At 36.8% G+C, this 13991-nt stretch overlaps 1 protein-coding gene across 1 annotated transcript; it reads right to left on the bottom strand.

Moving 5' to 3' along the window:
• Nucleotides 1-1711: 1711 nt before the first annotated feature.
• On the bottom strand, nt 1712-13114 carry LOC128985298 (uncharacterized). Its single transcript, XM_054404689.1, has 3 exons — nt 12462-13114; nt 11047-11263; nt 1712-1819 (listed from the first exon to the last, which is right to left on the bottom strand). Exons 1-3 carry the CDS (start codon nt 13112-13114, stop codon nt 1712-1714), a joined length of 978 nt encoding a protein of 325 aa, XP_054260664.1.
• Between the last annotated feature and the right edge of the window lie 877 nt (nt 13115-13991).

The following is a 13991-nucleotide window of genomic DNA, read 5'->3' as shown; positions in this document are numbered from 1 at the left end:
ATTTTACTTTTTAGCACTGCAACGGACCATTGAGGTTCAAGGATTGAGAGACAAGAAGTCAAATTATAGGTTTGGACCGCTTTCCCTTAAAAGTGTTTGACCTCAATACAAAAATGCCAATGGCGTAGATACGAGAAAAAAATTGTAATGCTTGTAACGTCAACTCATCAGCTGTTAAGTGGAAATGAAATTGTTATAAACGAAAACATGACCTCTCTTAGAAGTTACTAGTAGTGATTCTTAGTAATAAAAAAAGACGGTAGCAGGTAAAGAAAGTAGTTACCCAACTCAAGTAAAAAGTCTTCACGCGTTTTGTAAACTACTGTTTCGATGCTATGAATGAAGTAAAAGTTTTTAAAAAGAAAGTTTGTTAAAATCCTTATATTTAAAGATGACAATGTTTGAAACGTTAGTTTGTATTCAAACCTTTAATACATAAAATCATACATAAACATTATTTGTAGCTTGTATGTAGTATTTGTGGAAAAATTAATAGATTAAAAACAGTATGATGAAAATATTGTCAATTAATAAAAAAAAGTATTAGGCTAAATTGTATTTAAAATTTTGTAACTAAAAGTCTATTTCGATTCACCCCAAATTATTTAAATTGACACGCATTCAAATGATTTTCTTTCTATGTAAATTAGATTAGTTATCACCAAAAATCTTCCTAAAATATAAGTGATGCCATGGATAGAACTAGTCATCATTTTCCCATGTTTGTTGTTGCCAGTTTTATACTAGTAATAAAAATGAACAAGTTAAAACTGATCCACAATAAAATGAAAGTGCGCTGGTGTATAAATTACAGATTTACCTTCTTATGTCCAACATTCCATCTGTTTAACTAAGCCAAAAATAAATTACAAACTACATCTTTTATGACTCGTCAATTACTGTACTGCTGTAACAAAACAGAATTAAAATAATTTAAGACTAAAACATACCATAAAGCTCAATAAATTGGTTTGTTCGAAAAGAAAAACAACCGCTGAAATACTTAAATAAGAGAAATAAAGTTGGTGACACGAAATAACATATTTTCTCTTAACCTCTAGTAGTTTGCATAATTGTACCTCCACTGGTCGTCAAAAGTGTAGTAATCACAGTAGACCGCCCTTATATCAATGTCCAGGACGAAGGGAGCAACGACCACAAGGAAGATCTGAAGAGTTGATAAGGCCGCCAACCCTGTGATAAGAGAGATGACAAGACTTCCCACCTCCATCTTATCACTTCTGTCACTTGTCTTATCACTTGATGATGCAGTAGAGAGCAAGTCACACGGTGAAGAAGTAACCACACGAAGTTTATGTTTAAATTATTAAAGTCCTCACGATTGTGTTTAAATTGTTTCTTCAAATTAACTAAAATCTTTAGACCGTCCTAATAGTTTCTTTAGGTCAAACTATTGGTGATCCAGTCTGTCGATAGGCCTCTCACATATTCCCAGAAAAAATGTTTGAAACGATTAACCAATTCTTGCTTGTAAATTTACGAAACAGTGGTTTTAAACTCTGAAAATATGTGTATCACTAGATAAAAATCAACTACCGTACAGTTTTTTGCACTGAAAATATGTCACTATTCAGTGGAATATTTGCTCGAAATCGATTAACATATGAGAAACCGACACGAGAAATATTTGAAACGCTGAGACCAACACTAGACCGCACACTACTGACGAACACAGTTCCATAACGCTGGGTCAGAGCTCACTGATCTGAGTATCTGAGTTGGGGAGAGAGAAGAGAGGTGCAGAACCGAGTGAGAGAAAGAGAGAATCGAGAGGGGGAGGGGCCGAGAGAAAGATTAGCTGTGGAAGAATGCACACCGTTGTTGACTCCGAGTCATTAGGATCGACTTGGGCACAATCACCCCGATTTGACGTAAACGATTTCGATTTCAAACTTGGTTGTAATCGTAGAAAATTAGTTTGTATCCGTCGCAGGAAAAATCTCACGGGAATTCGTTATTGCGCAATTGCTTGTTTTCTGTCCTTAATCAGAAAATCTGACTATGAAAAGAGAATTATGTATAGATTAGTAGGGGTGTTATTAATACGTCCTAGTGATGTGTTCAAAAGATATAGATTTAATGTATTTTTATCGAGGTGTCGAAGTGGAAATGTTGAGGATGTTCACCACATAAGGAAACAATTAGATGATGACTTGTGTTTGCTTATGAATATATCTGAATCATCTATAGTTTAAGATTAATTAGTAGTGAGTTACAACAAAATACTAGAATTATATCTAAAACTACCAGATCCTCTTAACCTGCTATAACCATGCATAAAAGGCTAGTCTGTCAAAAAAAAAACAAACAAAAAACAGAAAAAACTGTCTGTCTTGTATAAAAAACAAGGTATGTCCATAAAAATGAATAGGTACCAGTAACCCAAAATAAATTTGAAAATACCCCTCAATGACTACAAGCAAACATGACTAAATTATTGCCATTACTTCTTGTTTACAAAACGAGTACACAAAATACTCGTAATTATTTGTAATAGGGCTACGTTTGACTGGATCAATTACTGGACTCAACTCCAGATAGTAAACAATTCATAGAGGAATCAGCGCAAACTGTTTATAGTTTTTGAAGACCTAGTTTATATTTGGCCTCAGACTACTCCAAACTTTACTTTCTTTCAATAATTTATACTGAAATGGTTCAAGTAATCAAAAATATGTTCAATTACTTGGGAGTTGTTGAAGGACCCTTCACCACACAAAAATAATATTTCTGCATGAACCTCTTGAATTCAACACTCACTGGTTATAACAATAAAACTACATCACTAAACTTATCAGCATGACTAGCCACAGAGTAGAGCCATTGACTATATAACCACAACGTAGAGCACCATCATTCCCATCTTCACTTTGAGACAACATGCCACAACTTGTGTACATATTTTATGTTGGTTGAATACAAATAATGCAACATGTGCAGTTTTTCAATGTATTTGTTGTAATTTTACTTAAAACTTAACGTAATATCGAACGTTAACGAATCCCATTCTCAACTAAAACGCCAACGGTTCATCAAATTTATCATACGTTGTGTATTTATATTTGACGATAAAGATGTAAAAACGAGTTTGTTTCTAGTGGCAGTTTGAATGAATGAATGGATAATGTCAAGGAAATGTTTACCAATGTACAATTTTGAGTTGTAAACGTTAGCAGTAATTATTCAACCCTGTAAAATAATACCCCCGCCGCAGCAAACCTGCAGACCTAGCGAATTTCCATTTGCCTGATTGGATTTAAACTAAAATGTCTCCTTAAAAATATCACATTTATTCCCTATCTAAACAGAATTAGTTTAATGAGTACTTAGGTTTGCTGCAACAGGGGGGTAAAATTTTTTTTATATAAAATGTTAAAAGGTGCTGTGGTAAATAAATTAATTTAGTAAGAAATTAATGTACCTATTTTCCAAATTTGATCAAAATATGTTCATAAACAAGCAAACTAAAACAGTTGACTTATTCTCCGTAAGAATAACATGGGAATTTTAAATTACAATTTTTTTTAATTTTCTCCGTAACACTTAGGCGCATAATAACGCTTCAATATACTAAATTATTTGTTTTTTTAAGCTCTACAAAATGGTTTGAAAAGAAATTGTAAACTTTTGTGTTTTTAGGGTCAAAAATGGGAAAAACCTATTTTTACCCCATAAAACCCCCCATAAACCCCCGTTCCCATAATCCGATCATGCTGGTTCGCGAACTCATTCAAGTTTATCCCACCTTACACCTTCAAACCAAATTTTATCAAAATCGGACAAAAATTACTCAAGTTATCGTGCGGATGGACACACATATATATAGATATATAAAAATTTGAACGAATGGTGTTTTTGGCCTCTGGGGACATCAAAATGAAAAAGTAAATCGGTCCCGGGCTTAGGTCTTACCATGAGACCTACGGTAATAGCTACTTCCCTATAGGGAAATTCGCTAAAAGTGACCAATACCCATTGTTTTGTGCTCCCGTGAATTAAAATTACCGGTAATGCACAAAAGCAAATTTGCTGACACTAAGATGTTCGTAGTTATAAGTTGTACGTATTGGAAAATAAAACTAGAAGTTATATCTATAAGCAATCGCACAAAATGTATAAGTTATGTAAAGGAAGAATCTTGCCTAAAGCTACAAAATGCTGTAACCAGCTTGTCCGAGTTTAAAATCGCCACGGCGAGAAAAGATCACTGTCTCCGGTGAACATTTGGATGATTTATACTATAAACCGGGTGACTATGACCTTAAACCGGATGGCCGACATCAAACCGGATATGTAAACCAGCTGGACGTTTGTCTTGACTCAACTTTTCACCTGGTCCGCTTGGTGAAATTCGCGTAGCTCCTTCTTTTTGGACAGACCTTGAGCAATCATTCCCCCCCCCCCAAAAAAAAAAACAAAAAAAAAACACACTCAATCCGTAAGGTGGGAATGCGCTTCGCGTGTCTTCGAACCGTTAGGTGGATCCGTTATAAATTCCCAACTTTAAAAAGTGAAAGTTAATATTTTTTTCTGGACGCTGTAAATGTTACTGGATTGTGTATTTTTATTTACAGTATTGCGTTGTTACAAAACCTGGCAATTATATGTTTACAAACATATAAGTTAATAAGTTTATTAATGGATGTTTTCAACCCCGAAAAAGTCTGTGGTAGCTGAAAAACATTATACCACACCAGCAAAATGTGGTAACGGTGCGATTCGCAGTAACTCGAAAGTGGTCTGCTAGGAAGCCTTCGTTCCTTAAAGATTTACTTTGCCTCATTTCTTTCTTAGCGGTTTTCACTATAAACTCATTAAAGCTCAAGGGGTTTCAAAGTATTTGCTTGAACTGATGATAAGAACTCACCGCAAAATTAAAACGATTCCTGAAGAAATCCTGAAAATATATTCTACTAGTTGTACCCGCGGGCTTTGCCCCGTTTAACTTCATAAGTATTCGCATGGCTCATTCACGTCCTGGTTGAAGTTCGTTCGCTACGCTCACTCACCTTTAGGTTGGAGCTCGTTCGCTGCGCTCACTCACCTTTAGGTTGGAGCTCGTTCGCTGCGCTCACTTGCCTTCAGGTTAGCTCGTTCACTACGCTAACTCGCCTCCAGGTTGAAGTTCGTTCGCTACGCTCACTTACCTTTTGGTTGGAAATTAGCTGTTGTCATAAATTAAAAAAAAAATAATAGTACTGCACCCTGTTGGTAATCCTTGTAACTTTTATACTATTGAACATCATAGAACAGAACCAACTTGTTTAATTGAAACAGCTGTTAAGATTCATTAATTCTTTTTAAATATGAAAAATCATAAGATTAACATGGGGAACTACAGAGCCACTGGGGCGGAGCCCGAAAGGGTTTTTGAAATAAGAATATGCTTTAATGTTAATCGGGAATGTGAGCTATCATCATGCCAAATTTCAGCCCAATCCGTCCAGTAGTATATGCGTGATTGAGCAACAAACACACACACAAACTCACAAACTAAGATTTATAATATTAGTAAGATGGAATTTTCAAGCAAAAGGAATGTCAAGAAGGGTAAGGACGTAAGTTGCTTCCAGAAAATAAAAAGAGTCAATTAAGATGAAATGGCACGAGATAAGCTTCTTTGATGTGATATTCATGCAGGGTGTTTAAAAAAGAATCATCCGATTTTGAAAAATCATAGCTACCATATGAATCCGATTTGATCGAACAATATACTGTTAGAAAGAGGAAGTTCTCGTGTTTCACAGGGTTTCTGCCAGGTTGCAGTAGCCCGCTTCTATCAATGATCAGCTCATTATAATAGTTGCCGAAACTACGTATGCAATAAACGCCCCAAAATTTCGAATTCTCCCCCCCCCCCCCTAATATTCTTATGGAGAATAGCATTGAATGTGACCGACTTTGGTACGCTCATCTGAACCGTTTAGACACGTGCTAGAGACTTGGAATTTGAAAGGGTGTGGATCGAAACCTTAAATTATCCAGAAAATATCCAAAAGTCCTATTTTCAAACCATAACCCCCCAAAAATACAAAATGGTGGACATCTGAAAACGAAAAAAACACGTTTTTTTTTTAAACGGCTATAACTAGCAAAGATTTGAAAGAATTTTCATGGTCAGGAATTACATTTTCTACTAGACACTCTTAGAAGTTTTCCGAAAACCGCAGTCCTTCGATCCCTACCGCAGGGGGCCCACGCTTGCGTGGGTTCGTGGCCTGGGCGACCACGCGGACCCTAGCTCTCCCAGAGGGGAGGTAATTGCCCGGTGTTGGAACCGGCACTTCAGGTAGACCACAAGCTATGGACGACTGGACAAGCCAGCCTCTTTGGGTTTTACCCAAAGTGAGAGTACCCAGTGACATTCCCTCCATTCAGGGTGGTGGGGTGTTCAGCTCTGCTAGTGTTGATTAAGTTTCACCTGCCTGTAGCTTGTGGTTGTGACTGAGTCCTACCTACTGACATTTTGTGAGGCATATCCTCGACTTTGGAAGTAGCCTCGTCCTGGGAGGTGAAATACCTAGCCCCCAGAGGGGAGGTAAATGCTCCGTGTTGGTATCGGCATTTTCAAGTAGGCCACAGACATGGACGACTGGGCATTGGGTCCCAGTGACATTCCTTTATCCAGGATGGAAGGGTGTTTAGCTCTAGGAGAGATGGAAGTACATCATAATCTCTAACCTACCTGTGTCTGTGGTTCTTTGGGCTTCGGCCTGCTTGTTGTGTGCGACCAGCATTCAGTGGGCAAATCCTCGACTTTGGAAGTAACCTTTCCTGGAGGTGAAAACGGGCAAGTACCCGCAGCTCACGGGGACACTCAAGGGCAACGTAACTTTCCGCAGTGTGAGGGCAACGGTTTGTAGGTACTTATGCAAACCAATCCCTGTCTCTGAGCACGGACGGTATGGTTATCTTGAGTGTGGGGGGTTCTTCCCGGAACCTCAATTGAGTCAAGGGTGTCGCCACCTCTGGTGGATAGGTTCATCCGGGTGGGTCCCACTTCTATACCTGCCTCCTTTTGGGAAACCCTGATGGCCTGGCAGTGATGTTGGGTCTGACGGGCAAACGAAGTAGATCGGGTGCTGGGTCCGAGCCCGCCAGGGGTATCTGGGGATCTATCGCTCTGGTTATCTCTGGTTTCCCAGCAATGGGTAAGGCCTCGATCGGGCAGCGGTGTTAATGGGAGGTTGGGGTTCCCCCCGTCAGCGTGCTGACGGTCCCCTTCCTCCTGGCTATCGATGGCGGGTTCTGCCTGTCAGGGATTAGATAGGTCCCGAGTGTTGCTTGCACTAAATGCGTCGGGGCGCTCTACCATGGACCTCTAGGTCTCGACCTAGTGGAACCCAGGTGGAGTGACGCTTAAACAAGCAGCCGGAATCCCTGGTTAGGATTGAGGGGCAACCCTCCTTCCGAAGGGTCTGCTTCGGCAGCCGGCGAGCCTGATGACCTTAAGTCATCCGCCCATGATGTGCTAAAGGTTGATGCGTAAGCTTCGGCCTACATCATGGGGCCCGGGTATGTCCTAAAGGATAGGTACCGGGTATGCAGTCAGGGGGCTTCGGCTCTCATGACAAAACGAAATGGAAATGGAAATGGAATGGAAATGGAGTCCTTCGATCCCAATAAACGCTCTTCTTTCAAAAAATTACATTTATTTTCCATTTTTCAATATTTTTCACACCATCTTTTTGTAAGCCTTTCTAAGTAAATTTTTATTGCAAGTTGCACATGCTGTGCATCTAAAGAGGGTCATATTGAGCACTTGTAAATGGTATGTAAAAAAAAACGTTATTAGTTACTCTTTAATATAAAATTTACCTCATGTCTGTATAATTAGTTTTCAAATTATAAACCAATCGAAATCGGATGATTATTTTTAAAACATCCCGTATTTATGTATAGACGAGAACATATTACATTTAAACTAGGCTTTAAGTTTGGGTGCTCTTATAGCCTCACCCTGTATTTGTCATATACTGGGTGTTTTAAAATGAATATCGGGGTTTTAACGCTTTATAAACTTTATTACATCAAACTTACCGCTATTGATGACTAATCAAATGAAATATCTACTCAAAGTATATAGATTGAAGAATATATAGATTGAATGATATAAATATATGCATCTATATTTATATCATCTATTTATATAACTATACAACTATATTTATATAATTATACACTTTATACCCAAACCAGTACTTATTGTGCTCGATCATGACCAACATGTGAGGGGTTAATTTGATTAACGCTTCATTGTCTCGGAGCCTTGAATAAAACAAAAGAGAGCACGTTTGGAGTCAAGGCCGATTTCTACAATAGTAAAGGTAAAAATAATATTGTAGGTCAACTGGTAAACCAGGCGCTAAATTGTTTATCTTGACTTCTCCTGAAAAACTACTTATTTTCATAAATAAAATTGATATAGTGTCATTTGTCAAATTATAAAAAAACACTGTATGGTAGTAAACAGCTATTGAATTCAGTCATTCAAAACCTCGTTTAGCCAAAACGATTTTATCATAAATACATACTCGTGCCCTAGTTAAATAACAAAACATCAAAGCACAAATCGTGAAATTAACCCTAAAATAATAGAACAAAGTTTCGTCGACACTAGCGATCATTGTCACCAGACATGAACAATACATGACAAACGAGCTCCTACATTTAGAATCTATATAAAAGGCAAAGCCCTCACTGACTGACTCACTCACTCACTCACTCACTCACTCACTCACCCATCACTAATTCTCCCACTTCCCATTTACCTAGGAGGCTGAAATTCGGTACACCGATTCTTTGGGCATTAACAGGAAAACTAGTTTTTATTCTGATCAGGCTTTCGGGCTCCGCCCCATTGGCTCTGGAGTTTCCCATGTTAACATTATGATTTTTCATATTTAAAATGAATTGCTTAACAGCTGTTTCAATTAAACAAGTTGGTTCTGTTCTATGATGTTCAATAGCATTAAAGTTACAAGGACTACCAACAGGGTGCAGCACTATTATTATTTTTAATTTATGACTACAGCTAATTTGCAACCAAAAGGTGAGTGAGCGTGAACTGCACTCAAGGTCAGTCCCTGGTCCTATCCTAATCCAACTACGGAACTGCACTCACGGTCACTTTGAGCCTTTCTGGGGGTACCGGAACTGCACTCACGGTCAGTTTTTAATTAGCCTATATCACATTGTGCAACACCATGATTGAATTGATTAAAACTTAAATTAGTTGAAATATATTGAAAAGTTTTGATTAAATTAATCTAAACGTCAAAAAATAAACTTACTACTGACATTGTAAAAAATACACATTTCTAGCATAGTATTTACGATAACATGATAGGCTATATTCTTATTATAACGAAGCTTCTTTTGTAAAGGTTAGGTTAGGTTAGGTTAGGTTAGGTTAGGTTAGTTATTGTTGTATTTATTGTTGTATTTATTGGGACAGACACTAAAACGTGTATTAAATAAAGTATTGGATAAAGTAAGACAGAGGACGGAATAAACAGATGACTAAGGGGCTAGCGAAGCGTTCAGCCGTGAAAGACCGATTTTTGACCGTGAGTGCAGGGGAGTTCTTCAATTTGGCTCCAACTTTAATATGTTATAAAAAAACACACGTTTTCAGCTCTGAACCTTTCACCCGCCGCCATGACAGTATTCAACTTGGCTCCAGCCACCCCTCTTACCCATTCCACCTCCACTACTCTCTCCTTACCCCTCCAGGCTCACACTTTCCATGTCCTCACGATACCTCCCTTAAAATAATTGGGCACCGAGCTTTACTAACCAAATGTGAATGAAGGCAACGCGAGCTGCAACACGAAGGGATAGACAATACTAACTATAACTATTATTACAACTCGTTCACAAGATTGCGATTTTTTATCAGTTTTGCAGCTCCTCCGTTGAATAGTACAGGTCACTAGTATATTGCTAGAATGACTTGGTCTAATTTCACAAATCAAGTCTGGCAATATAAACAGCGGCCTTGTGGCTTTTATAATTTTTATTTGTCAAACTGTACAATACATTTTAAAATGGTTAAAACACATACACAACTTAACAATCAGTTTGAAAAAATAAAACAATGCAGTTAGGCTTTATCAAAATTAGAATTAAAAATAAAGAAATACAATAACAACTTGAAAAAGACTATAAAAAATCAAAATCACTATTTAAAAAAATACAATGACATCTGTTTAATGGATTAAAAAAATAAAGAAATGCATTAATACAGTGTAATCACAGTAAAAAGTAATAACAGTGAAATGTACAATGAATATATTGCCTTTTGAAGTAAAATAAAATACTCGTTAATTCAATAGTGAATAAATAAATTGCCTATGTATTTTAAGATATTGATTAATACTTGTTTTTTGGCAGTAAGAATCCATAAATAATTTATAAAAATACAGAAAATATCTACAGCTTTTACCATTAAACTAATTCCAAGTGGTCCTAAAATCCAAAAGTTTGCATGCAACAGTTAAGTAATGCATTTAAAACATCTAAATCACAATAAAAAAATACAATGACAATTTTACAATGGATAAAAAGTAAAGCAAGAATATTAAAAATAAAGCAAGGTTATAAAAATAGAGAAATGCATTTAAAATATTAGGATAGTCATGGCAAATGAGAGAAGGCTAATCAATCTAGTCAACTAGTACCCGACTGCATCACTACAATAATTTACACGGCAGCAATGTGAGAAACTGCTTTGACAAATGTAAGCACATCTATTTCCTTTCGTTGCAACTGCCGCAACTTATTTTGTACAAATTCTTGCCTGTTTTTCGTGGTTTTTGATACTCTACAATAGGATACATCCACAGTGTTCAACAATATGTAGGTGTCCGTTTGACACGATAACAAGTTTTTTAAAAAGACGAAAATATTTGGATGTGCCGATGAAAACATTGAATTAAACCTAGAGTGAAAACTCTCGCAGGCATTGGTTGTTCTCCAGAGGTCTGCCGATTCATTTGCCCACATATGCGGCGGAAACGTTGCCTGGTTCTCGCAATCGATGTACGTGTCGCACAAATAGTCCGCAAATGATGTCAATTTAATTTTGACTGGCTGGGTGCCGACAAGCTGGCAGAAGGCCTCTTCAACATCTTCTGGCTTGAGATAGGATAAACCAAAGAAATGGCGAAGCCATCTCCCTTCCTCTGAGTCTTTGTCTTTGTAGACAGATGATAATCCTAAGTTTTGGATTTTTCTCCACCTGAAAACATTAAGCGATCTAGATTGCAAAGAATAACTAAAAAAAACTAGTTTCGAACTTCTACGAGGTCATCAAGAACATAATACCCTCTCAAGAGGGTCGTCAAAATCAAAAGCTCACACAATATATTTATTTACGAAACACGCAGAGACGGACAACGAGCACTCACAACTTATCAGCCGTTGTTTACTGTTAACTCGTGTGAGCGGTAGGAAGGCCTACTAAGTCACTGTGGAAGCTGAGTCTAGACAATGTTCCTAAATTCTGCTTTAAACATTTGTAGCAAATGTTCGGATAATTTTTACTGAACAAATAAAATAATGATTTTTTCTTAATCATATAAGGCTATGTAAAACACGGATTAAAATTAAATTTTAACTGCTTAGAAAAGTGTTTTAAACAACATTATTTTTGTATAAACTTCTATTTGATACAACTTTAAACTAACTAGATAGGCATGCGGTGGCCTTTTTTTCTACTCTACGATAAGAGGGCAGCTGCCGGCTGTGATGAGCCCAAGTAGCGAGCGCAACTAATTAAATGCTAGTTGATATCAATAATATCCGTGACAATATGCCTTTGCATTATAAATATTTCCATTGCTAGGACAATTACCTTCAAAACTAGCTTTTAATTTTGTTTCTATTGTTTAACGTTTCTTAGAAAAAGCTACTTCTCATAATTAACAACAAAAACTTTTTTGATCGTAACTAAAATTCCGATAACCAAAATACTAATATTCTGAAACTAAAATCTAAAATTCTGAATGCTGAAAACAAATTAATTTATAATATATGTCTACATTCTATTGAAGTTTTATAAAATTCTGATGTTTGGTGTACATTGTACTAATTTTCCAAGTCACAAGTTGGTTTTTGATACTCTTACAACGCTCCTTTATATTCTAACTGTCGCATTAATTTGTATAAAAGAGCTTTAAAAAATCATTTTTAGATTAATACAAAGAATAAAACGAAAAACATTTAAATGTACTTCGTGATTTTCTAATTAGTTTAGTAACTTTCTGTAAAGCTCCAAACTTGAGTACGGTATCTTCACTAATCTGTATTATAAGTTAGATTGTAGGCAGAATCTGCCCACATTCTGAGTAGACCTATAACACGTAAAAATAACCCAAAACATGATTCTACGCAAATGATCAAACAAAAATGTAATTTTATTTCAATAGATTACTTACCACGATTGTCCTAGATGAAACCTACAACCAACGATCTTTGCCTCCGGGAGGATGATTTTGATGCATTCATGGATCGACTGTTCAAAATCCACGACTATCCATTGGGGTTGAAGTTGTAGTCTTCTTTTCAGGCATTCTTCTTGGACATTCTTCATTGCATCTATGTACGTTTGCTTCTTCTTGTCTTTAAGAAGACAAAATACAAGAGGCACGTAGACACCATTTGAAAACCCGTGAATTGTGAACATTTGTAAAAAGTATTTAGGCGCATACTCAAAAGTTCCGTCCATGAATATTGTTTCACTTTTGGAGAGAAACTTGAGGTTTTCATCACAAGAAAAAATCACAATTTTATTTTCACGATCGTTGACAAGTAGGAACTCCTCACCTTTGCTAGTGGTGGTAGTGATGTTTTCGAGAGCAGTTTGAAGTTCTTCTGTCGTTTTGGGAAGCTTAGGCATTGTCTTGGATTTCGCACGATACAAATTGTTCCTTATAAATGTAACATCCTGACGTGTGAGCGTTGACAATGGTTTCTTTAGTTCTTCCGCCACTTTTCGGATCTTCTGCGCAGGTTTATCCCCTTCGATGTCTTCAATCTTCCTCTTTACTGTGTTATTTACTATTTTCCGATTAAGCACTTTCTCCTCCATAGGATCGTGATTGTGGTTAGACACGACGCGAGAAAATACACTACCATCTTCAAGCGTATACAGTTTTGCGTTACAGTTTTTACCACGCGAGCACCGCCAACACTGTTCCGTTGTTGATTTTATGTCTTTATAAAAACGATAAGTATTATTTTCATGGATAATAAGAGGTTTCCCTCTCTCACTGTACACCTTTTCCATCCGAATAAAACAATTTCACTAAATAAACAATGATAGTCTAACAGAACTAACTAAACACCAAACATAAGCTTAGCAGCCAACGTGTCAACTCAATCCGCACTTAGGACAAACTAAAGGTGTCGTCGTGTGTTGGGTCAGTCAACAACTGATCTTTGACCACATTCTTGTGTTTAGGGTTGGTAATGGCATTTTGCGAATTGGCGCTTGGGAATTTCCAGCCTATGGTAGAGGGGAATAAACAACCCTGCATATTTGGCACTGAAATCTAGGAGTAAAATACTATAAAGTATTATTTTTAAAGTGGACTGTTATATACTGAAAATGATTAGACTTGTTTTAAAGCTTTGTCAAAAAGAACGGCCAGAATAAATGTACATAGTAAATATGTGTACATAATGTCATTAATAAATCGTTATGTATGCATTATTACAAGTACCACGGAACGATCATTTCTCGTGGTGTTTAATTTGTAGGAGACGTTAAAAAATAAACGTACGCCCACATATGTTAAGTAATAAGGCAAATTATATACTGTAATAATATTTTATAATGCTCACGTATTTGTGCTATTTGCACAACATTTGGGTACCGCGCTGTCGTCTCAAGTCATTGAAAACCTAAATAACCTCGCATTTATATTCATTGACCTGCATTACTGACACAGTAAAAAATACCAAAT

Source organism: Macrosteles quadrilineatus, unplaced genomic scaffold, assembly GCF_028750875.1.
Source record: "Macrosteles quadrilineatus isolate MER2022 unplaced genomic scaffold, UCM_ALF_1.0 Scaffold_2__2_contigs__length_208266976, whole genome shotgun sequence".
Taxonomy (NCBI): Eukaryota; Metazoa; Arthropoda; class Insecta; order Hemiptera; family Cicadellidae; genus Macrosteles; species Macrosteles quadrilineatus.
This window is presented reverse-complemented; position numbering and strand designations above follow the sequence as displayed.